Consider the following 24,499-nt stretch of genomic DNA (forward strand, 5'->3'; position numbering starts at 1 on the left):
AAATCAGAAAGCAAATCAGCTGTCACTCGGCTATTACCTGACCAATACCTATCAAACTCGGTGATACTATTCACAACTAATATGTCCTTCATTCTATCAAATATGATGAAATTTGGTATTGTGCCCGCGAGGCACGTGTGACTTTAGTTGTGTTCAGTTATCTGGCGCTGAAAAAAACCACGAATAAGTACGGTCAAATCAGAAAGCAAATCAGCTGTCACTCGGCTATTACCTGACCAATACCTATCAAACTCGGTGATACTATTCACAACTAATATGTCCTTCATTCTATCAAATATGATGAAATTTGGTATTGTGGCCGCGAGGCACGCGTGAGTTTAGTTGTGTTCAGTTATTTGGCGCTGCCCTCTAAAGACAGAGACGTGACAGGTGGATCAAGATATTTTCCCGTAAATACCTTTACCTAAATACCTTTATAGACAACATCGATCATACACTCCCATTGCACTCAAACAACCACACTCAAACGAGGAGATATTGTATCAATTAGCCTATTATGTATTGTATTAATTGCACAGAGTTCCAGTGGCGCATGCAGCCGTACGCACTGTGCGTACCTTCTGCTACGCGAGAATCTATCTTGTATCTATCTACGAAAAGACTGACTGGACTTGCTCTCATGAATATTCACACAGATTTGGAAATCGACAGCGAAGAAGTACTAAAACAATTTGATGCAACTGGCAGAAGGGCAATGCGTTTAGGCTGTAACCCATTATTTGCGCGCGTGTGTGAATGTGCGTGCGTTTCTCTCGCCTTTTATCTTTCACCTTTGAATAATGTAACTTATAAACACATCGGCCTGGCAGAAACAAACAAACAAACAAACAAACAAACAAACAACCCAAGAGGCAACACGCATTTCTGGACCGATGAACAGACGCGATTCATGCTCAATCAACTGTTGTTGTTATTGGTAGTGGTGAAGAGGTCAAGCGGAAAGGGCTGTATCACCACTAGTTGTAATAAAAACAGCGCCACCTATCGTATCGGATATTACATGCTTTCGGCCAATGATTCGATTTATTCACTGCCATGTATATTGGGATAATAGCACCTACCCTCGAAAGAAAGCATAGTCCGACTAAGCAAAGATTCGAATTATACCATCATGTAAACACACTGACTGTGTCCAGTCCCCTAGGTGTATATCATTAACTCGCCTCGGCTTCAGATAACATTTAAACAAGGCATCTTTGCTGTGTCCTTGAAGTGGGCATTCCGCAGAACACATCGGCTGTTGTAAATCATTACACTGGGCAGGAAGATGTGAACATTCTCTCATTTCAACCTTGCCATTACGGCACCGTTTGTGTGGTGATGTACAGTCCGGCATGCGAATAGTCACACGACACAGTGGGTCCGCTAGATGGCAGGTCTCGCATGTGCACTTGGCATCCAAGTGCAATTTGTCGTACTTCTTCCAGGCTTCAGTTTCTCTAAATTGTCCGTTGCAGTGCTCCAGGTCAAAAGGGTACAGGGTTCACCAGGAGTTTTGGTCGGAACACTTGGCCCTGCACAGACCAGACAGTTTGTGGAATGTGTGTTCTTTAGTAGGTGCTCAGTGTGGCGTTCTGCAAATTGCCCGGTTTCTAACGGGCCTTCTGTGCCACTGTTCATGTTCACTAGCTGTTCATGTTGAGGAAGATAGTATTCAACATGACAAAAAGTAATAGGCCATCACAGAGTAGCGTGCCAACAGGGATTGTGGAATGGAGGCAAAGTTAACATCTTTAATAGGATAATAGGATTAACTGAGTTGTGTCTGTTTAGGATGTTAGGAGGTTTTGTATGAATCATTTCTTTGTTTGAGTTGATTGATTTTGTAATGAGTGGGTACTATTTCAGGGGAGGGGCTTAGCCTTTGTAGAATCTTGGCTGAGACTTACCTAGAGAGAACTCTCCTCTGCACAACCTTTGGTCATCTTGGCCACACATACCATCAGAGTTTATAGCACAAAAGCCATAAGAAAACAAATCTAGACTATAATATTACATCAAGTCAACTGACGTATGTAAATAGTTTATTGGTCACATGGCAAAACGTAGTTTGGGCAAACAGAACTGCCCCAGATGCGTTACTGGTTACTGGTAAGAGCAGCAGTTTTCATGGCGTTGCATAAAGCTGTAACTTGCTTGTTATGTCCTAGGGCTAACCCTAGACAAACTCAGAGAAGGCCTTGATTGATGACAGTTCCAATATTAAATGCATCTTCAGACAAAACCTACACCCTTGAGGTTGCTAAACATGTCCACTTATAAGTATACTTTCTGTTGAACCTTTTTTGTTCTGAAATTGTAACTACCTTTTTGTGTCTATGTTTTCTGTTTTAGATGCTGGTACGTTTGACTCAGCAAATTGCGATGCGGACAGACACTCTCAGATCACCAGGTGGTATGTGAATTCTACAGTGAAGACCACAAGTGAATTTGTGAATTAATAATAATAAATAAACTTGCATTTCAAACTGATGTAACATTGTCCGTTGTCATTTCTGTAGGCTATTATATGAGGTAAAATAGGCTAATGTATGTTTTTAATAACATTCGTCCTGGCTGTATATGAAACTGGACAGGATTGTCGCAGTATCAATAGTAATTTGCTGTGATTTTAAAATCAGTTGATACCATTGATATTCTGTTGATGTTTTAGCTGTAATTTTAGTGTCGTTTCAATATTGACTGAGGGTGCAAAAATGAGAGTTTGCCATTGATTCAATTAACGTTGACAGGACATTTGTGTAAGCAACAGTACATCTGAGTGCAGACTGCAAACAAACAGTTTTGAGCAGGAGCAAAGTCATTCAGAGAGAGGACAGGTTTTGAGGGAAAACATAAATACATAAATAAATGATCAAATTGAAAGACCATGCTCTTGATTATAGATAGGGGGAAAACCTAGGTCTAGATCTAAATAGCAGCTGTGAACATGTTTAATCATGCAAACATGTCGGTTCTAAAGAGTTTCGTACAGGAATGTGACCGGATTGCCTACTGCCCTAATGGTGCCAAATTAATCTGTACAAATGTGGGACCTTTCCAGATATATAGAATATTTCTGGGGTATGTGTTTTCAAGGTATTCAATTCAAACCCATGGTTTGAAAATCCCAGCCAGTGTTATATGGAAAAAGTTAGTTGTCAGCACACCAACATCATAGCTGTCTGGCCCATAGCTTTGGTGTGAAAATATGCAGCGGTCCAGTAGAATGTTGTTTATGTTGTCATGTCATGCCTTTTGTCTTGGTCTATTTCTGTTTAAATCATAACATAAATCATAACATACATTTCCAAGCATTGAAATAACTAAAAACAGTGCTCACATTGTTTTTAGTAAATTACATTTAATTTGTCATTTTATTTGCACAATATAAATCATACTCAAGATTCTCATTCATACTTTTTTCATTCATTCATACTGTAATATATATTAGACTTTTAACATACATACTTTCTTTCTTTCAGGGCAATTGTCGGTCAGAAAGGGGAGAACCTGAACAAAGCAGTCCACTGAGTCGAAAGTATTTCTATAATGGAACTCAAACATCACATAGTTAGCGTGGAAATCCTGCTAAAACTCCATAGCCTACATAGATATTGGCTTTAACAGATCAGTCTGGAAAACTTGAAAGACCACAGAATGGTTGGGATGATCCGACGGGTCCATAAATGGCATTTTTTGCATCTGCTTTCCACTTGTCTGGTTTTGTCAGGGATCATGGTTTGTTGGGACAAACTAAGTGTGATCCCTTACCACTACCTCGGCCTAGGCCCCAGTTTCAAAATCAACAGCTGGACTATCAGCAGGGAGGAAGCTTGTAAATTTAGTGACCACCACTATTTGATAAACCACAAAGACAAATGTGAGTCTGATAACGTGTTGCTCCTTCTTTTTGTCAAGAGTTCCCCTCAGAACTTTGCCCGTCGTCAAGGGGTACGGTTGACCTGGGGTAATGAGAGCTATATTGAGAGTGAGCTGGGTGTGTCTGTGAAGGTGCTGTTTGTTTTGGGGGTCCATTCACAGCCCGAGAGCAGGAGGCTGATCCAGAGTCAGTTATATCAAGAGGACCAAAAGTACCACGACTTGATCCAGCAGAGCTTCATTGATTCCTTCCACAACCTCACCACCAAACTACTTCTTCAGTTCAACTGGGCGCACACCCACTGTAGTCTTGCTCAATTTCTAATGTCCACTGATGACGACATGTTTATTCATATGCCTAACCTGGTCCATTACCTTCAGCAGGTGAACCAGGTGGGTGCACGGGACTTCTGGGTGGGCAGAGTGTTCATCAATTCTGGGCCAGTACGCTATAAGAGCAACAAGTATTATGTGTCACCTCAGCTGTATCCATGGGTCACTTATCCAGCCTACACAGGAGGAGCAGCATATGTGGTCTCCAGAGATGTGGCCTCGCGAATACACCAGGCTTCACTTACACTTAATGCTTCAATCCACATTGATGACGTTTTTATGGGGATCTGTGCCCTTGTTATAGGGGTGACCCCAGAGGCACACGATTTTTTCTCAGGTGAGAGAAAGTCTCCTTACCATCCTTGCATCTACAAACAAATGATAACGTCTCATGGACATGAGACAGACCTTCAGGAACTCTGGAAGAAGGCAACTAGCCCTGAGGTTCAGAATGTGGACTCAGGCTTTACAGGCAAGCTGTACTGCTCACTAACAAAATTGAGGCTCCTTTGCAGTCCATTCAACTTAAACACTTATCCCTGCAAGCCATCAACTATTTTCTAAGGTTGGGATTTTGATGGACATTGTCATCTGCCATCATCAACAAAGAAAATTAATAGAAAACTGTATGCATTTCTCACAACTAGTGAACATAAGGTTTTATAATTTGCACTGATTGATCTTATCACACATTTTCTTATTTGCTGTTTTTATTGACTAGCTCTGTACATCCTGTGAAGTCCTAAGACATATTTGAGGAACATTTCTTTGCTTGACACAGAACACATGATGTTTTGAAATTAGCAAATGTTAAAATTCTGGAATGTGTAGTATTATAATATTGGAATTACAAGGGAATGCCTGTGTGCGATATTGAAAGTCATAGCAACACTGTGAAAACACTGTCTGAGCGGTCTTCATTAGGTTCTGGTTGAGAGCTGAAGCTGCAATGAAGACAGAATCAGGAAAAGAGAAAAATAAAGTATCCTTATCTGGAGCACTGAAGCAAAGGGACAGTCTGAACATTGATTACTTACAGTCTTGATGATGACTGATGAGATGTTCAAATCATTGTACAAAGTCTGAAATTAGTATGATTGAGTACAATTTTTACCATAGATGCAAGGAGGCCAAAATGGCAGCTAAGTTTTAGGCCAAGTTGCTGGCCAGTCGTGTTTTGTAGTTCTTGAGACTGCTGGTGCGTTAATGTGAAAGAACTTTTACTTGTGAATAAAGATTATTTTAGGTAATATGATGTATGTGCTTTACACATGATGAATACCAATAACTTGTAACAATTCAAACGTATGCATTTCAAACTAACTGGAACTACAGATTTGATGGGAAATGTCATTTTGTATACATTTCCTGTGAATGAGAAACCAACACATCAAAATTATTTTTAGAAGCCCATGGTCACTGAAGTGATAAAATGTCAGCAGTTTTCATGTTTCTGTTGGTTAAAACAAACATTTTAACACTAGAATCAGACATTGAGAACTACTAAGAAACTAAATGTATTACTGTCACAAAATGTCCAGGAGTACTCAATGAAACCCGAACAATTCAATTCAATTTTATTTATATAGTGCCAAAACAATAAAATTGTCTCTAGGCGCTTTACAGAGTCCAGGGCCTGAACCCCTTTACAGCAAGCACAATGGCGACAGGCGGAAGGAAAAGCTCCGTTAACAGGAAGAAACCTTGAGCAGAACCTCGGCACATAAGGGTGGGCCCATGGAGCATGCTAAGATACATGTGGTAAATGTACCCAATACATACAAACATGACATGGTATATACATGATGCATACAAAATTGATAGTGGATAAGGTGGGGAGAGAGCACTCAAGTATTTTAGAACAGCTTAGTGGGAATACAGTGTGCTTGTAGGTTACTATCACATGGTGGTAATTATTTAAATGTAAAGAGATACATTTAGGAAAACTAATATTAGGAAGAGTACTTTCAAATCAATTCTACCTTTGACAGGGAGCCAGAGTAGAGGTGAGATATGTTCATATTTGTGTCCATGAAGACTATCACGAGAACACTAAACTAAGTAGAGCCTCATGTCTGGACACGCTGCTCTCCCATTTTGCCAGTCAAGCACATGAAAAGTTGACTTGAATAAACCAATGTAATGTAACGTGCCGGCATAGTCGCCCCATAATGCCGTGCGGCGGGCGCACACTGTTGTACTGTATGTGTTATACCCTATGTGATGCACTAGCGCATGTTCCCTAACGATGGCCTTATGGTTCTAAGTACCCGTTGTTGTTATGTGTTGGGACAGAGATTGTGCAGGTGTGTGACTGTAGCACAGTCTGATCGTGGTTACTTGCACCAGGGCATAAAGCCCGTGCCATTTTGTCAGTGTGTTGCGTTTAGTGTTAAATAAATAAGCCATAACAAAGATTCCACGTTTCCGTGATTTGTTACAGTAATTTTGGATTAACGGCTATGGTGCTCTTGGAAACGGCTTTATGAGGTGGAGACTTTAAAATGCAAATGTTTTTGCCTTTGTGGGAAGTTGCAGTCTTCACAGTCATTGTCGTGATTGGCATCTGGGATTCTTTTAAATGCCAGGCCATTTTTTGTGTAAATGAAACTGAGATAGATCTCAAAAGCTAGTGAGCTGGATGCCTGTACAGGTTGCTCCCTGTGGGTCTTCCCCTATTGCGTTGGCATTGACTACGTTTGATAGGTGAAAATTCCCCCTAGTTACCTTAGGACTCCGGAGCTGCATATAAGTACCGGTATATTTATTAGACAAACAACAATTGCAATCGGGCTCACTCCCAGCACAAGGCTGAAAGTAAAGCAATCATAAACACATCGCACAAGGTTTATATAGACAGAAGTTTAGCGTTCAGCAGAGATAACCACGTGGTGGATTTCTGACGTCCGAGGCAAGGATGGAAGTTTTGCAATGTCGGAAGAAGCACAGTTCGACCCTTCTTATCACTTCTGGTCTAAACATGCTCTTGTACATATGCAGACTAAGTGGCACCTAATATTCTAAGTTACACACACGCAGAAACACAGAGAAGCCATGTTCCTGCTTACATAAGTACATGATTCATATAAGGAATATATTAATACAAGGCACTTGATTCATATATTCTTAAGTAATTAACAGTGTTTGGAAATTATCTCTATCAACGTTTTTATGGGAATCTGCCCATGTTAAAGGGGTGGCCCCCAAGGCACACGATTTTTTCTCAGATGAAAGTCTTCCTGTGGACCTTCCCCTATTGAGTTGACACCATGGATAGCAAACATGGTCAATGAGGCACCACCATCCAGGGGCTCCCTCTACTACAACTACATTCTCCATCGTCCTGCTAGCTGTAGTTGCCCGTTACCTTGGGGTTTAGTAATTTTGCATGTAGAACGTGTAGGTTAGGTTTTTGTTCTTCAAAATCACTCAATTGAGTATTAATAAACCAAGTCCATATTCAAGACACAATTTATATACATTCTTTAAATTGTACTCAAAACACCAGAATATCCAGAGGGTTAAGGGGTTTGATATAATTTGGATTCCAACTGTAGATGTGGCACTCCTTACATGTAAGTACTTGGCTATATAATATTTACTGGCATTCAAACCATAAACCTATTGACAGAATATATACACCCTTCCCTTCCGTGCTCCAGAATCAACATTGGAGCATTAACACTCCTTGTTGATTGGCTGGAATAGTGCATGGCTCCGTTGGGGCCACCATTTACAGAGTCCGGACTGTGCATGAAGACCCTTTTTTTTTATATCTGGCACAGTGCACACACTGTACAGCTAGAGGAACATGAGAACGGAATCAAATCAAGGGCCAAACCTTTAAGTTACTTTTTTCAGAGAGGCTTGAAGGCAGTCAGTATTCTAAAAGCTTTAAGAAAATAGTTTTAAAAAAATGGCCACAAGATTTCCATAATGTTAACAATTCCAAACCACAGTTGGCTTCTTTATACGCACATTTAAAACGCACAAAGTACAAAAGGTACCCCACGGTAAACGTATCACACAGATATTAGTAATTATTTACTAAGTGAGGCCAAGTTTGCTACTACTAATATATAATATATATACCGGTATACATATATAGTGCTACACTGGCAGATTGAGTGTTGTGAGGCTATATACAGTGGTGGCCAAAATTATTAGAACACCTGATAGATCTGAAAATATTGACCTTCTTTTTGCCTCCAAAACATGATTTAATTTCATAATGTTCATGAAACATGCAGATGGTTGCTCTGAGCACAACAAATATCAGATGAAGTGAATCCTACTGTTTTTATCCACTTTTAACTTTAATATTTGGTACGTCCACCTCAATGGGGTTGAGGTCCATACTTTGAGGGGGCCAGTCCATCATTTTCAATGTTCCAGCAGATTTCTTCTGTCGCAGGTAGTTCTGGAAATAGTTAGAAGAATGTTGAGGGTCATTGTCCTCTTGGAAAATAAATCCAGGCCCAATAAGACGACTCCCAGATGGTATTCTGTGCCTCACCAGAATGTTGTGGTATACTTTCTTATCCATGATGCCATCAATTTTCACTCTCACCTGTTCCTGAGGCTGAAATGGCACCCCACACCGTAATACTACCCCCTCTGTGTTTAACTGTTGGCAAGAGACACTCATTTTTATATCTCTCCCCCTCCCTCCGTCGAACATACACTCTTCGCATGTTGCCAAACTGTTCAAATTTGGACTTGAGTCCACAACACTTCATACCAATCTTCCTTTGTCCATTTATTGTGTTCTTTTGCAAATTTCAGGCATTTCACTCCATTTTTCTCTTTCAGTAATGGTTTCTTTGCTGCTATCCTGCCAGCAAGTTCTTCTCCCAGTTTCCGACGCACAGTTCTTGAAAACACTGGTGCACCATTAGTCATTGTGGTGTTGATCTCGTCACAGTTCTCGTGAGGTCTTTCTTCGGTCCTTAAGACTGATCATTTTGGTGTAATTGGTGGCGTCATTGCGGTCTGAAGTGTACTTTACAGTGCTTGGACTGCATCTCAAGTCCTTGGCTGTGGCGGTTACTCCAGCCAGCATCAAAAAAGTGCTTGACACAATGACCTTTCAAACTTGCACTGTTGTGCCCTTCCAAATGTCAAAACACTTAATACTATCAGTGACTGGTGTGCAAGCACAAGGTTATATGTTGATAGAATTTCCTGTACAATCCATTTACACTTCATCTCAGTCATACTTTACGCAACATGCAGTAATCTCTAACCTTACATGTATGGATGGACCTGCAACAAGTACATGTTATAATAGCTGAGTACAAATTCACCATTTAGTTCAATGGGCAGTTTCTGCCAATTCCTACTACAGACTCCTGTAAGTCTGCTTAATTTTCTTCCTTACTGTAGGGACGCTAAAAATATTCTCAAGCTAAGTAGACAACACCCATCCTGTTAATTTGGTTTGCGGTCACACACACACACACACTGTTACTCACGTCCATGAACACGGTTTGGTTTTGGGAAATACTAATTTCTTCTGTAGAAAACTTTAGAAAAAAAAGTTATGAGACCAGGGCCAACATAATCCTCTTTATTTTAAAATGGGTCAAATACTTCAAAAGAACACAGGCATGTACCAAAACGTAGCACGTGTGGTCCACCTCAAGAGGACAACACAAAAATAAATACATAACAAGATATAATTAAATAAATACATTCCACAAATTTAACTAAAAAGTGCTTGTATATTACAGAAACAGTAAAGAGTGAGTCATATTGAACTGCACATATGTTAGCATAACATAATTGGTAGACTTAATGCAACACTTATATCTTTTAGTCCACAAGTAAATTACCAAATGGTGAAGAACATCTATCACACACATATTTAATGAACTAGGAAAAAGATACCTGATAAAGAATACATTTAAAGACCTCATGTTTTGTATACCACACCAGCAGTCAAACTGTTATGGTTTGAGTCTACAACCGTCCTCACAATAAAGTCACGTCACTTTTAATTTTCAGAAGTCTTGTCCACAGCCAGCATTGAGAATAGGGGTAGTCCTTCAATAAAAGAAGCGCAATGCAAGTGATTATTCAATAGCTATACCTGCATTTAAGGACCTTCAAGGTTAAATCAGATCAGCAACGTTCATTGGCATCTCCTCAACTGTGGTATTGTAGAAAGTCTCTATGTCCCGAAGAATTCTCTTGTCCTCTTCAGTCACAAAGTTGATTGCAACCCCTTTCCTGCCAAAACGACCACCACGACCAATCCTGAAGGATATACAAAAAGAAAACCATCCAATTTGAATCTATTTATGGATTTTAAAGGCCATTTGTCTTCTTCCCTATACAAATCTTGTCCACTCACCTATGAATGTAATTCTCTCGATTGGTTGGAAGGTCATAGTTAATCACAAGTGAAACTTGCTGCACATCAATGCCACGAGCCTACATGGAAAATAGTCAAAGCTTATCCCACAACTCATTTGATAAGCCTTATAAATTAGGGTTACTATTGGTATTACATTTCCATCACATTACAGCCTGCAAATAATAGATCATGTTCCATCTCAAGAGTGTGATCAGCTTTTTAAAAGTTATCATCAAGTCAGTCAGTCCCGAAAGATGGTTACCATCATTTCACACTCAAGTAGAACACAAACATTTCCAAATTCTAAGTGGCACCTTGCCTACACACAGTGCAAGTATTGAAAATCTATTATATGGCTTGCAAAATGCATTCCTCTTAACTCACCAGCAAATCTGTAGTGATGAGCACTCGGCTAGAACCAGACCTGAACTCCCTCATGATGACGTCCCTTTCTTTCTGGTCCATGTCCCCATGCTACAAACAAAACCATTTACATCTTCATGTACTTACAGGTCACTATGCATTTTCGAACACTCTCTCTATATTATATATATAATTTTAAGTATAGGCAAAGGGTAAATGTTTTAAAAATGTTTTACTTTTCAAAAGTAAGCTCACCAAGGCAGACACCGTGAAGTCTCGAGCATGCATCTTCTCCGTCAGCCAGTCTACTTTCCTTCGTGTGTTCAAGAAAATGACAGCCTGAGTAATGGTTAAGGTCTCGTACAAGTCGCACAGCGTGTCCAGTTTCCATTCCTGTGTGAAGAGGCCCAGTATGAACACCAAAGGACACCCAAACAAGCAAAAAAACTAAAAAAAACCTGCATGTTAACATGTACATGAAGAATTGCTTGCCAATATTCTGTGGCACCAAATCTTGAGGATGAGGACACTGGACATTAAGAAAGAGGTCCCTCCCCACCTCATAGCCAACTCTGTGCCTCTTCTCTCCCTTCTTTAGAATACCGATGCTAGCATGAACACGGGATGCTAAGCCACATGGCTCTACACCCATGATTTTAGCACGATGCTTTTTGGAAAGAAGGGGATCGTAGCCAACACAGCTCGGTCTTGGTAACGTTCATGTGGACTTTGAAAGTTCCCCACTCCTAGGTAGGATAACCTGCTTTACATATTTTTAACCGACTGTGTGGCATTTCCATGAGAACTTCTATAACAGGTCGTTGACTGTTTGAGCCAAATACTAAAGACAGGTGGCACAAGTCATCACATATCCGACCTGCTTACCTAACTAAAATCATCCCATGGTCCAATACAGGAACTTGCACTAAGGTACAGCAAAAATAATTTCCATTTTCACAAAAGTGGTTATACTTTCTGAACAGGAGGTTAAAAGAGAAGCATTCGTTTATTCAGGCAAGACATACAATTTTTATTTGCCATTATTCATTTCTGTCCTGCTTCAAACAACTTGCGAACACCAGACAAGCACAACTCACAAAATGGTTTAACTTTTGGGTTCTCACCTCTCTCTCTACATTGATGTAGAACTGTTTGATACCCTCAAGGGTAAGTTCTTCCTTCTTCACCAAAATCCGAATCGGTTCCCGCATAAACTTTGTGGTCACCTCCAACACATCAGCAGGCATGGTAGCAGAGAGGAGCACCACCTAGGGACAGTCCCACAGCCAACATGACCCTTGTTACAAAAAATAATAATATCATAATAAAACCTTCTGTTTCCACTTAACTTACTTGCACAAATTACCTTTTGTCAGACCGTTGACATTACACCATTGCACTTTTATAATACGCTACCATTTGAAGTCAATCGTCACCGTTAACGTAAGAATAGCTGCTCCAGCTTGACACTGGTTTCTTGGCAGATGTTATTCTTTGACAAATGAATATACCAGCACCCCTATGATTAATTAAAGCCTACCTTCCAGCAAACATTTTGCTTGTGTTCATTCAGTGATTAACCTCAACAAGCTAACTATGCAAGAAATAAAATGTTTTGCTCCCAAAAAAAAAAAAAGCCCCGAAAGAGGTCCTACAGGGGCAGTTCCTGCATTACAGCACAAAGGTGGCAGCCCCCCCCCCCCCCCAAAAAAAACAGCCCACAAGTTCCTGCAGTGGGAAAAGCGCCTATTGAATTCATTCCATACAGCATCACGGATCCACAAAAAAAAAAAGAACAATTCAGATGTGGCACTGGACCTAGAAACAATGGCCACTGGACATTAAGAAAGAGGTCCGGCCACATTTCATTTCAGGTGCAGAGCAAATTGCTCTCCTTCCACTGGGAAACAGTACTGGCATGACTGCATAAAACAGAAAGACCTGAATTACACAGTTTTAGCACTGTTCTTTTGAGTGGAAGGCAACCGCAGTTACGAAACTCAGAAAAAAAAAAAAAAATTGGTTTACCTGAATATTTGTGCTTAATTTTTGGAAGATTTCATAGATCTGGTCCTTAAATCCACGACTCAGCATTTCATCAGCTTCATCCAAGACAAACATCTTGATCCACTTGGGTGCTACAGACAAGAAAATAAACCATGCCAATAAATCTCAATTGCTTGGAAGGTCATCGTTAAATCACAAGTGAAACCTGTTGTACATCAATGCCACGAGCCTACATGGAAAATAGACAGGCAATGCTTATCCCACGAAACTCATTTGATAAGCCTTATAAATTAGGGTTACTATTGGTATTACATTTCCATCACATTACAGCCTGCAAATAATAGAGCATTCATGTTCCATCTCAAGAGTGTGATCAGCTTTTTAAAAGTTATCATCAAGTCAGTCAGTCCCGAAAGATGGTTACCATCATTTCACACTCAAGTAGAAGAACAAACATTTCCAAATTCTAAGTGGCACCTTGCATACACACACTGCAAGTAATGAAAATCTATTATATTCTATTCAGGCAAAAGTTCAGGTCAAGTCTAAACCTGGACTAAAGTGTAGTCTGCCATAGAGAAAGAGACTTCTACAGCAGAAATCCAATGTGGAGCAGACGCTAGCTTTATTTCATACAATGCAAAAAGTGTAACAGTGGCTTGCAAAATGCATCCCTCTTAACTCGCCAGCAAATCTACCTAAACTTTTTTTTTTTTTTAACACGCGCTGCTCAAACAATCTTCACCAACAGCCAAATACTTACACAGATACCGCCTGTTCAACATGTCGAACACACGACCAGGGGTGCCAACAACAATGTGGGGAGCTTCAGCTTGGAGCTTCTGCATTTCATTGCGAACATTGGTGCCACCAATACAGGCATGACATGAAGCTCCCATGTAGTCACCAAGAGCCAGAATTACTTTCTGAATCTGGAGAGGAAAGGAGACAACCATTTTACACAAACAAGCTAAAACACTAAACCATTTCAAAACAGCTTATCCCACAAAGCTCATTTGATAAGCCTTATAATTAGGGTTACTATTGGTATTACATTTACATCACAGCCAGCAAATAATAGATCATTAATGTTCCATCTCAAGAGTGTGATCAGCTTTTTAAAAGTTATCATCAAGTCAGTCAGTCCCGAAAGATGGTTACCATCATTTCACACTCAAGTAGAAGAACACAAAAACAAAGTGGCACCTTGCATATACAAAGTGTAAGCCCTGAAAATCTATTATTTGTATTACTTCCTGCAATTCTCCACACACAAAAAGGGAAACAACAGAAATGCACCAAAGTCTTGGCACAACCTGTAACTGATGTAAGCAGGAAGTGATTACGGGTAGTACCTTGATCTTTTGAAATTTTTCAAATATGCCGCCTTGGTCTGAAACACTTCAGTGTAAGTGACCTCAGGTACAGCATACCTGCTGAGCCAGCTCTCTGGTGGGTGCCAGAACCAAAGCCTGGGTCTCCTTCTGGTCTATATCCAACTGCTGCAAGATGGAGATGGCAAATGTGGCGGTCTTGCCAGTGCCTGACTGAGCTTGTGCAATAACATCATAACCTAAAAGAGAAAGGAATGAAAGAGTTGCAGTTAGCACATCTTAAGTAATGTCATGCCATCTCACCATGATCAAATGCAAACACTGTATTTGGTTTTAAACAAGACAGCAATGACTACATACCTTTGATACAAGGAATGATGGCTCTTTGCTGAATTGCTGAAGGCTTCTCAAAACCATAAGCATATATTCCCCTTAAGAGCGTCTCTTTCAAGTTCATGTCATCAAAGTTGTCTGTAATCTCATTCCAGTTGCTCTGTTGGACAATTTTACATAAAATGTTATAGCACATTATGTTGACTTCAAACCCAAACCGACGCCCACATGCTAAAATACACAATTCTTACCTCGATGACGCCATCAGGCTCCATCCCCTCCGGCCCTCCATGGTCTCGGTCTCTTGAACTAGAACGATAACAAGCGACCAAATAAACGCCAGAATGTGTAACATTTATTTAAAAATGACACATTACTAACAGTGTTATGCCGTCCTATGATAACGCCCTTCGGTCAGGTCGAGACACTCATGGCCTCCTCCAGAGGCTGAGACTGGAACATTTAAACGCCACGTGGATGGCGGGACGCGTGTGTGATCAGTGCATTGAAAAGACATCTCCATGATAAATGTCAGTCCCGAAAGATGGTATGCCATCATTTCACCACTTGCCCCACGACCACAAATGGAGTGACTTCGATACCAACTGATGATGGAGAATACGGCCAAGACCTATACGTCGACATAAGACTGATGTTGCTGGTAGCCGTTACCGTAGTAAGCTAAGGCAATATAGCACAGAGCTAACGTTATGACGGCGTAATATTTTTTGCCATTGTAACTTCACCCCGAAAGGCAGAGTTAGCGAAAAGACCAGGAAAAAAACATTGGGGGTAGCACATATATTACTTTTTTACCCGCTTAAGCATACAGCGTGTCTATGCCACGATGGGTGTAATTTTACCCAGCTAGCTAGCAAGCTATCTATCTAGATAGATCATGTGAGGCTAACGTTAGCCAACCATAAGTAGGTTGGATGAATACTTTAGCTCATAAAAAGGTTCGGTGTGCAGTTCCAACCAAATATAAATTACCAATCCCTGTGTAGTTATCGGTAACCATACTTGTATTTAAACCGATCTGATCAAACATATACGACCCTAATAAGGGTTTTAGGTTATAACTGGACTAGCTAGCTACATTTTAGCCAATGCAATTGAATATCTTGCAATGGCGCAAAGCCATATTGGGCCCGTGTAAAAACATAGCTAAGTAGACAGAACAACTGGCGGGTAACTAGGACATTGAATCACTTGCTTTGCTGAAACAACGTACAATCTGGCATCCATAACAATGTAAAATAAGGTATATTTAACCAAAATTACCTGTTGTAATCAGCAGAAATGCTAGACATGATCTGGTCCCGACTTTGGCATTCAAATGGAAAGGAACAGACAGGGAACGCAGGCGCTTTTATGTGACCGGAACTATATTTCTCAAATAGGCAAACCATTCAGTTACTTCTCCAACGTTCAATGACATGCACGATAAATATATTTTTATTTAGATTATGTGGGCTTTTATAAAAATGCTGCAGTCTGTACAGTTATTACTTTTTTGACCAACCATATATGTGTACTACATATACAGGCGGAAGGATATTGCAGCAAGGCTGGAACGCTAAAACATTACTACCCAATGAGGTCCTCATGAAATTGGCGTAGGTGGTTCGGTTTTGGGGCCATTCCTCCTTTTAGGCCTTGACGACCCCTTTCTGGGTCGAACGTATATAGAAGTTCTTCGCTTCTGTCTGATTGAACTGTGCCTAGTACATGTAATTTACTGCCAAATGCAACTACATTTTTAATTAGTTGAATCTGAATAAGTAACTTCACAATCAGGTGACCGTAGTAGGAGAAGACTGTGGAATTGGAATGCGAATGTCTTATTACTCCTGTTTTTGTCCTGCTTGTTTGAACTAAGGTTTCGGTCTGAACACATAAAGAGTACCTTATATATATCATGTCTCTCAATTATTTATCCAAGAAACATTTTGGTATGTATGATATATGATCAAGAGACCTGCAATGGAGACATGCATAGACAGCAGTTGTGTGTGTAATGAATTATGGCTTTGTAATGAAATAGGCTTACATTGTGTTCTCTATTACAAAATCTGGCATATTTTGTGACTCGTTCAAAAATTGTTATTTCAATTATTTAGTTTGGGGACGTGTTTTCCAGATATACTAAACTAATAGTTACCAGATCAATTGTGGTCTGAACATGTAATGGCTTTGGTGGGCACTACCAGTGTATCTAGAAATTCTCTACTATCTTGATACTAACGTGACAGGGCCTTCAAAGTACGCATGAACGGAAGCAGGTATACAGCGAGACAGAGCGGAAGAGGGTGTCTGGAAGTCACAAACATGGTAGGGAAAATCTGTTTATACCTGAAAATATATATGCACCCTTCACATGTCATAATCATACATTTTACGACACAGTTCGAGTACAGTTATTGTCATTTAACACTATGTCATTAACAAGTTTAACTGTAAATCCCGAAATATTATAGTGTGGTTACATTTCATTCAGCTAGCTAGCTATCTAGCCCACTGGCTATCGTTAGCTGGCGAGCCAACAAGCTAGTTAGCTAGCTAAATGCTAGCGTGTTAAAACGGCGGAGGTGCTCAACAAGCACGTATGGTATCTCGCTAATTGTGAACGGCAGCTCCTAGCCTCTGTAATAATCAGACAAGCATATACAGTATAACATGGTACCCAAAAATCACCATGTAACTTCTTGGAGATGATAATTTTCTAACTTGCTGCATCTAAGGGCCTGTTGAGGCTGTGTCGTCTTCATAGAAGAGAGAAGAAACTGTTCAAAGCCGGTGCTAAACTGTGTTATGGTATTTAATCGCACGACCGTCACTGAACAACACACAGCTAACCTCTGCCTATGTGATGTGATACTTGTGATGTGCATCAGAACAGATAGCTGATGTTAGTTCTATTGCTGTATTTTCACACACGACGCAACTGCTTTACTTCTCTGCAGAACAAGCTGAAGTCCTCTCAGAAGGATAAAGTTCGTCAGTTCATGATCTTCACCCAGTCTAACGAGAAGACGGCATTAAATTGTTTGCAGCAGAATGACTGGAAATTAGACGTCGCCACAGACAACTTTTTCCAAAATCCAGAAATCTATGTGCAAAATCTAAAGGGAACATTGGACAGGAAAAGGTTAGAGCAGCTCTACACCAGGTACAGAGGTAAGAACACTAGAATACAGAATACCCATACTACAATTCGTGTCTTCATCAAAGTATCAACAGGAGTTAGCCCCACTGATAGAATTAGAAGGAATAGCATAATCCATCAAAGTGTTCTTTGGATGTGTTATACCCCTCAAATGGGCACAGAATAGTTGCGATGACCTGAACCTGTCAATAAGTTTATTTCACTGGAATTTGGGGATGATTTTTTTTATTTTTTTTACTATTTATGTTGTCTGGTTGTAGATCCTCATGATGACAATAAGATTGGCATAGATGGAATTCAACAGTTCTGTGATGATATGGGACTTGACCCTGCCAGTATCAGTGTGCTACTTATTGCCTGGAAGTTTCATGCAGCAACACAGTGTGAGTTCTCAAAGCAGGAGTTCATGGAAGGAATGGCGGAACAAGGGTAAGCCATATTTCAGGGATGCTATAACATTGATTGATTTGTTAGGAATAATCCCTAATTGTATTATTGAATGTCTGGATATCACAGCCCAGTGAAAGGAAATCTGATGGGTATTTCAGATAAGATATTCAGGTGTTCTGAGAAGACTCCGATTCAGAGTAGTGTTCACACACAAGACAGTACTTTTAAATGTGTCTTCTTTTGTATTCACCAGATGTGACAGTATAGATAAACTAAAAGCCCAACTTCCAAAAATGGAACAAGAATTGAAAGACCAGGGGAAGTTCAAGGATTTTTATCAGTTTACGTTTAACTTTGCAAAGAATCCTGGGCAGAAAGGTTTGGGTATGTATTACTTTAGTGTTTGCAGCTTTCATTATTGTCCAGCTATAATGAAAGAATGCAAATATCTAATATATCCAACCCATATATATTTTCAGACTTAGAAATGGCAATTGCGTATTGGAATTTAATCCTGGCTGGAAGATTCAAATTCCTAGATCTCTGGAACAAATTTTTATTGGTGAGTTCTCTGTGGATTTTGATATTGTAAATGTTTCAGCTTACTTCTATAATGTGCTAAATCCAGTATCACTACTCATATAGAGTACTTCTCGCCCTCTCATTCTTTAACAGGAGCACCATAAAAGATCTATTCCCAAAGACACTTGGAATCTCTTGTTAGACTTCAGCACAATGATTACCGATGACATGTCCAATTACGATGAGGAGGGTCTGTACCAAACCTATGGACTGGATCGTATTTACTGTTGTGCATTTTGATACATTTAAATTGTATTGTATATTATATATGTATTCTGTGGTTTGTGGCACTTAATTTCTTCCTCTCTGATAGGAGCTTGGCCAGTTCTTATTGATGACTTTGTGGAATTTGCTCGACCATACATTGGGACCAAGAGCACAGCTGTGTGAGGATCTCCAACGCCTTTTTTTCAAGAGCATCTGTGCGTTGCACAAAACCAACTCCGTTATGACGGCCCAGTAGAGCACAGAGGACTTATCTAAGATCTGTATTGCCTTTCCAACCTCAGGAATGAGACGTTTGTACACAACAAAGACTATATATGGAAAAGGAAAACACGTCTCCTCAAGTCATTGCATGGTGGTTAGGGCTTCTCCTTTTTTAAATTAAGTATGATATGATCTAGGCCACTCTTGTGTTGAGTTAGCCTACTGGAGCTGAATGGTCATCTCTGCTCTCAGTTGAGGCTCACTGACAGGCAAGTGCAAAGGCATCTTAATCGAAACACCAGGGGCTCCATTTTGGGAATGTTGAATTTAGTTGAAATATTACATCTAATTGTATTATTACACATGCATTCCTGCTTTTTGGACCATAGAACACTTGTCAGATTGCAGTACAAAACTTTAAAATAAAATGAAAAAAAAATGTGATTTTTTTTTCCCCTTTTTTTTTAATCAAGGTGGGGCAGACTACTATATCGGCAAATGCAGTGCATCCTGTTGTTTTGGTTAGGTTTATTGTGAATAATTGTACTATTTCTGTTGTTACTTGGAAAATGCCATAATTGTTATGTAGATTTTGATTTGTAAAGAAAGGAAATACAATGTAATGTATCTCTTTCAGCAAATTATCTGCTGAGAACCTCTGACATTTGACAGTGTTGAAATTCTACAATTTGGTGAAAGACATTCCCTTAAATTTCCAGTTGATCTGCATGAGGTGGGCTTACATGGTCTTGTGATCAGGTATGACCAGTGCAAACTGTTGCCTACACTGGCCAGTCAAAGTTATTGTGCCCATAACTGTGTAAGAAAAAGTAACTGTTTGATGAAATTTGTTACTCATATAAAAACTTAAATACAGAAACCCAGATTGACAGTTTGGTGTTATCAGTTGACTTATCGTTAGCATGAACCATGTAGGCTAGTTTTAACAACTGTTGAATCGGCTACTTAGGACAGGAACACAAAATATAGCCAATTCCTCATACCAGCATTTATTGGTTTTGGCTTCTATTATATAGAAAGTCATTCTTCTAATGGTAGTCCTTAATTTGGGTAACATCAGAGGTTTTGGTAACTGGACTAGTGGCGATGCAAATGCAAGCAGATAACTGACAACGGTTGCTAAGGCGCTTGCCTGACAACACGATAGTCACGACGCAAACATAAGCGAACTTTGCTAGTGAACGTTAGCCGAATGCACAAGGGATTTTCATTTGAATTACCTCTACTATAGTTCTCCTAACAAGTTTTGTTTTGTTTTTCTATTGGCAAGTATTAGATCCAAATATCCTAATATATATATATATATATATATTAACAATAATATCAGTAGAAAAATGTCCGACGCGCTTCTATTCGAGGTGGGCTGGGATGAAGGCTTTGCCATTCCCGTTGCTAATGCAGAAAACAAAGCTTTGGAGGACGAGGTGAGTTTGTACGTAACGTTAGCATTAACTTAACGTTACACAACATTAACGTGAACTAGATATTAATGATGGTAGCTAGATAAGTTAAAGTTACCTGGTGACAGTGTCGTCCTAACGTAAAAGGTGTCTCTTGTGAACTATGAACCCTGACTAATTAACGGAATTTACGCTAAGGGTTTTGCCTGTAGTCCAGCTGCCAAACTGGTTCGAAACTAACATTAACGTCTTTTGCCAACTTATAATGTAGTTAATTGGCCAGTCACCTAAAAGCTAACAAATTACATGAATCTTTTTGCTCACACAGCTTCAGAGGAAACAAAAGGATAATGCAGTCCTGGAGAACAAACTAGCTGAATTTAAAGACAGGATTAACGCCATGACTGAACATCTGAAAAATGTCAAACAAGAGTTGTCACACACTCAGGTATGTCACCACCATTGCCACCCCCTTTAAAAAATAAATAAATAAAAGAATCCATCAATTTCAGATACCCCCCTAACATACACACACAAAGGCTTTTCACCAGTCTAATCCTTACACCTGTGACAATGGCTGTTGTTTGTATATACAGGCACTCTGCAAAGCCAGAGAGAAGGAGACTGACACAGAGATGCATTTCAAAGCCCTGGCAGAAAGAGAGATGGGCCGTATGCATCAGGAGATTGCTCAGCTAGAGAAAGAGCTGGGCTCACTGAGGGAGAAGCAGACTGCTCAAGAGGTTACCCCATACTTCATCATCTTCAAATCATTCACCTACACCCTATAATACATGTGTCATTTGGTTCAAAATGTTCATGTTTCCTGGAAGTGCGCAACAGTTTTGCCATTTCTCCCTCTGCACACCGTAGAACAACATCTTCAAAACCACCCAGACGCTGGACCAGCTGGGCAGCCAACTGAACTGGGACCAGCAGACTCTGGATGCCTGGCTGGAGGAGTCAGCTCGCCGAGATGAGGATACCATGGCCATTCTCAAATATGCTCAGCAGGATGAGAGCAGGATTAAAGTGAGTTTGATGGTAGTGTCTGTCTGAGTATGTGGGAATGTGTAGGTCGGTGTGTGTCACTTTTACTACAAAATTGCTGCACTTTTTCTCTTCAACAGGAGTTGACACTTAACATTGAAAAGCTGAACCTTCAGACCATACAGAAAAGGAAAACCCTTGACAATGAACTTACTGAAACAATAACAGCACAAGTTAGGAAATGATTATTTATTTCTCTATTCATTTCTTTTTACATACCATGTAACTGAGAATGTATCTGTGGTAGAGATGTATTACTAGTAGAGATACTTATTTCTTAAAGGACATCTTTTACTAGTCTTTTAAATACTAGTACATTCTATCAAGTTTATACCAATTATAAGTTAAGGAGACTCTTGAGGAGTTGTATGTAGTCCCTTTCTACAAACAGAAACTAGATGTTGTGTTTGTGAGAGAACTGATAATCTGTTGTTTGAGACAGATTGGATTGGAAAAAACTGCAGAGAACTTCCGTCAGGCTCACACTGAGAGGCAGGAGCTGATACGCCAGTGGGAGAGCACCATTGAACAGATGAAGAAAAGGGACCAGGAAATGCAGAAGTGTGCATTGGTAACCAGCAGATGGCACTCAAACACAGCAACAGTAGCAACATGCACTTTCACATAAGTCGAATTGGCTTTTAAACAAGCCCTTCAACAATAAGACCACAGATAAAGCACTTTGAAATATTTAAACCAGGATCAAGTTCTGGCAACATTAAAAAAAAAATAATAACCGAGGGGTTGTAAAGCCACTTGAAGTGATGCCTTTTCCACTAAATGTGACTGATTTCTGTAATTGCTGTGATCAGCAGTGAGGACATACTGTTTAGAGGTCTGGAATTGAGCATGCATGCCATTTTAACAGATGATCACAAAGATTAACCAGGAAATCAGAGAGAGGCACTTTGTGATCAAAGAGAAGACAACCTTTATGGAGAGAGAGGTGGAGAACAACAAGGAGTTTGAGAAGAAGATTGTCCTGGCTGAGCGGCAAGCAGCCAAACTCCGGCAGCACTTTCAGGAGCAGGAGGAGAGTCGCACACGGCTGCATGATGAGGTGGCTGCACCAATGAGATGCATTCACACAGGCGCACATGCACATGAACGTGCACACACATGCATACAAATTCATAAACCGACAAACACAGATCCACAGTCCAGCCACATACACACTCAAATATACAGACATGCTCCCCATAAGTATATTTATATAGCCACTTACTGTCTTACATCTACTATCAGTAGGCACACCAATGGTACATTCAAATCAACTATATTTGTACTGTGATAGTTATCAGTTTCGCTTGCCGACAGTTGGAGAGTCTGAAGAGTACTGTGGACAGAGCAACCTCAGATGTAGAGAGGGTTAGAGCTCAAATAGCCGGCATGAAAAAGGACATCCAGGACAAATCCACAAAGTAAGCACACAGTCTCACAGTTCTGCAGTATCACTTACTTCACAGACGTCATCATATTCTATATTCTTTTGATACAGTGCTGTGATAACAGCATTCTATCAGTATTTTTCATTATGTAATTGTGAGTAATTTTTCAATTACACTGATACATTTAAATGAAATTAAATCTTTTATGACTATTTAGTACCTAGGGAGTTTGATGATGGGAATGATGGTTTAAAATGATGTAGTACAGCACTTGAATGTGCCTTTGCTCTAGAGTGAAGGATGCCAAGCTGCATAATGCAGCCCTGAAGGAGAAGCTGGTGTCTGTGACTGAGGCCGCCCTGAGTGTAGAGGAGCGGGCTGCTCAGATGGAGCTGCTGCTGAAGGAGGAGGAGCAGAACATCAAGGTTAGTGCTGAGAACCGTCAGTGTACTCAACCAACCCAGCAACAGGGGAGACAGGCTTAGAACTGAAGACATAGATTATGACAAGATTACACAAAGGACTACAGAGAATCAGTAACAGGATAAATTATAAAAAAGGTCTCATTCTCTGTTTATGTCAAGCATAATAAAACGTGTGGGCTGCTGTGTGTTTGGGTGTGTTTGCTAAAAAAAATCCAATTAGCCATTTATAGTCTGTAGCTTCTCAGGTTTGTCTCTCTGTGGGTCTGTGTAGAACAGGACGTGTTCCCTTTGCCTGCCCTTACCTGCATAGTTCCACTGGTGCATTTCCAGGTGTTCTGCTCTTCTGCAGGAGATCGACTTGCTGTTGCATCGTCAGCGGGAGGCGGTGTTCCGCAAAACCCAGGAGCTCCAGGCCCTGTCCTTGAAAGAGAAGGACTCAGTCAGTGAGGTGGCAGGCTGCAAAGCTGCCGTCACTAACCTAGACAGTAGGCTTCGCAAGCTGGACCAGAACACCCTCAAGCAGCAGGAGATCATATACAACCAGGCAAGCCAGGCCCTGCGGCACCACACAGCTCTGAAAATGCAGCAAGATTTTTTTCAATTTAAGACATTTTTTATCGTTTGGCTGTAGCACATAGAAAATGCTTGATTTCTCTGTCAACAAGTTCTGAACATCTGAACGTGGTGTTAAGTGGTCAGTCAACTGAGGGGATTCTCAACCATTTGAGACACAGCATCAACTCTTTGTGGCTTTGAGTGGGCAATGCTGACTCAGTGGCTTTGCTGCCTCCTCCACAGGACTTTCAGATCCAGCTGTTGGAGAGGAAGATGTCTCGACTGCAGGGGGATGTGAACACGGAGGATAAACAGGCCCTCGAGAAGAGGGTGGAGGAGCTGAGCACCACCCTGGATGAGAGGAGGAAGACCACCACCATTCTCACCACACAGCTAAAGAAGCTCCAGGTCTGAGAGCGGGAGAGAAGGAGGAGGGGGCTTGAGTATTTGTTTGTGTGCATGTCTATGTTTGCATTAGAG

At 40.4% G+C, this 24,499-nt stretch overlaps 4 protein-coding genes and 6 non-coding genes across 11 annotated transcripts; 3 read left to right on the forward strand and 7 right to left on the reverse strand.

Moving 5' to 3' along the window:
* Positions 1–1,079: 1,079 nt before the first annotated feature.
* LOC122131910 (lactosylceramide 1,3-N-acetyl-beta-D-glucosaminyltransferase A-like) lies at positions 1,080–5,465 on the forward strand. The gene has a single exon (XM_042706632.1). It carries the CDS (start codon positions 3,661–3,663, stop codon positions 4,777–4,779), a length of 1,119 nt encoding a protein of 372 aa, XP_042562566.1. The 5' UTR covers positions 1,080–3,660; the 3' UTR covers positions 4,780–5,465.
* Positions 5,466–9,770: 4,305 nt separating this feature from the next.
* eif4a2 (eukaryotic translation initiation factor 4A) lies at positions 9,771–15,996 on the reverse strand. The gene is made up of 11 exons (XM_042706635.1): positions 15,895–15,996; positions 14,862–14,919; positions 14,638–14,770; positions 14,377–14,516; positions 13,707–13,875; positions 12,965–13,074; positions 12,061–12,204; positions 11,192–11,329; positions 10,958–11,047; positions 10,571–10,650; positions 9,771–10,473 (listed from the first exon to the last, which is right to left on the reverse strand). The coding sequence occupies exons 1-11, from the start codon at positions 15,921–15,923 to the stop codon at positions 10,329–10,331; spliced, it is 1,236 nt and encodes a 411-aa protein (XP_042562569.1). The 5' UTR covers positions 15,924–15,996; the 3' UTR covers positions 9,771–10,328.
* Positions 10,779–10,848, reverse strand: LOC122131917. Its single transcript, XR_006152149.1, has one exon. It is a non-coding gene; the product is annotated as a small nucleolar RNA SNORD2 (small nucleolar RNA).
* On the reverse strand, positions 11,434–11,620 carry LOC122131914. Its single transcript, XR_006152146.1, has one exon. It is a non-coding gene; the product is annotated as a small nucleolar RNA SNORA81 (small nucleolar RNA).
* Positions 12,739–12,919, reverse strand: LOC122131916. The gene has a single exon (XR_006152148.1). It is a non-coding gene; the product is annotated as a small nucleolar RNA SNORA81 (small nucleolar RNA).
* LOC122131918 lies at positions 13,311–13,380 on the reverse strand. The gene has a single exon (XR_006152150.1). It is a non-coding gene; the product is annotated as a small nucleolar RNA SNORD2 (small nucleolar RNA).
* Positions 14,048–14,117, reverse strand: LOC122131919. The gene has a single exon (XR_006152151.1). It is a non-coding gene; the product is annotated as a small nucleolar RNA SNORD2 (small nucleolar RNA).
* LOC122131915 lies at positions 15,102–15,176 on the reverse strand. Its single transcript, XR_006152147.1, has one exon. It is a non-coding gene; the product is annotated as a small nucleolar RNA SNORD2 (small nucleolar RNA).
* An 843-nt stretch (positions 15,997–16,839) lies between the features above and the next one.
* dcun1d1 (DCN1, defective in cullin neddylation 1, domain containing 1 (S. cerevisiae)) lies at positions 16,840–20,060 on the forward strand. Its single transcript, XM_042706636.1, has 7 exons — positions 16,840–16,944; positions 17,577–17,790; positions 18,040–18,208; positions 18,423–18,553; positions 18,649–18,731; positions 18,845–18,941; positions 19,065–20,060. Exons 1-7 carry the CDS (start codon positions 16,882–16,884, stop codon positions 19,139–19,141), a joined length of 834 nt encoding a protein of 277 aa, XP_042562570.1. The 5' UTR covers positions 16,840–16,881; the 3' UTR covers positions 19,142–20,060.
* A 108-nt stretch (positions 20,061–20,168) lies between these two features.
* LOC122131911 (coiled-coil domain-containing protein 39-like) lies at positions 20,169–24,475 on the forward strand. Of its 2 annotated transcripts, none has more exons than XM_042706633.1 (11): positions 20,169–20,625; positions 20,930–21,049; positions 21,198–21,344; positions 21,475–21,633; positions 21,732–21,824; positions 22,094–22,222; positions 22,520–22,711; positions 22,969–23,072; positions 23,332–23,464; positions 23,814–24,008; positions 24,263–24,474. In XM_042706633.1, the coding sequence occupies exons 1-11, from the start codon at positions 20,536–20,538 to the stop codon at positions 24,431–24,433; spliced, it is 1,533 nt and encodes a 510-aa protein (XP_042562567.1). In that variant the 5' UTR covers positions 20,169–20,535; the 3' UTR covers positions 24,434–24,474. The 2 variants fall into 2 exon arrangements, with proteins under 2 accessions (XP_042562567.1, XP_042562568.1); XM_042706634.1 differs by having other exon boundaries at positions 20,527–20,633; positions 24,263–24,475.
* Positions 24,476–24,499: the final 24 nt, after the last annotated feature.

Source organism: Clupea harengus, unplaced genomic scaffold (genome assembly GCF_900700415.2).
Source record: "Clupea harengus unplaced genomic scaffold, Ch_v2.0.2, whole genome shotgun sequence".
NCBI lineage: Eukaryota > Metazoa > Chordata > Actinopteri > Clupeiformes > Clupeidae > Clupea > Clupea harengus.

Coding starts and splice junctions, on each gene's coding strand:
- dcun1d1 (XM_042706636.1), top strand. CDS start 16,882: ATGAACGGAAGCAGGTATACAGCGAGACAGAGCGGAAGAGGGTGTCTG. Junction 17,791..18,039: donor GCTCTACACCAGGTACAGAG/GTAAGAACACTA, acceptor GTCTGGTTGTAG/ATCCTCATGATGACAATAAG. Junction 18,554..18,648: donor TCCTGGGCAGAAAGGTTTGG/GTATGTATTACT, acceptor ATATATTTTCAG/ACTTAGAAATGGCAATTGCG.
- LOC122131911 (XM_042706633.1), top strand. CDS start 20,536: ATGTCCGACGCGCTTCTATTCGAGGTGGGCTGGGATGAAGGCTTTGCC. Junction 23,465..23,813: donor AGGAGGAGCAGAACATCAAG/GTTAGTGCTGAG, acceptor GCTCTTCTGCAG/GAGATCGACTTGCTGTTGCA. Junction 24,009..24,262: donor AGGAGATCATATACAACCAG/GCAAGCCAGGCC, acceptor CCTCCTCCACAG/GACTTTCAGATCCAGCTGTT.
- eif4a2 (XM_042706635.1), bottom strand. CDS start 15,923: ATGTCTAGCATTTCTGCTGATTACAACAG. Junction 12,205..12,964: donor AATTAAGCACAAATATTCAG/GTAAACCAATTT, acceptor GACTGTCCCTAG/GTGGTGCTCCTCTCTGCTAC. Junction 11,048..11,191: donor ACTTCACGGTGTCTGCCTTG/GTGAGCTTACTT, acceptor TTTTGTTTGTAG/CATGGGGACATGGACCAGAA.
- LOC122131910 (XM_042706632.1), top strand. CDS start 3,661: ATGGTTGGGATGATCCGACGGGTCCATAAATGGCATTTTTTGCATCTG.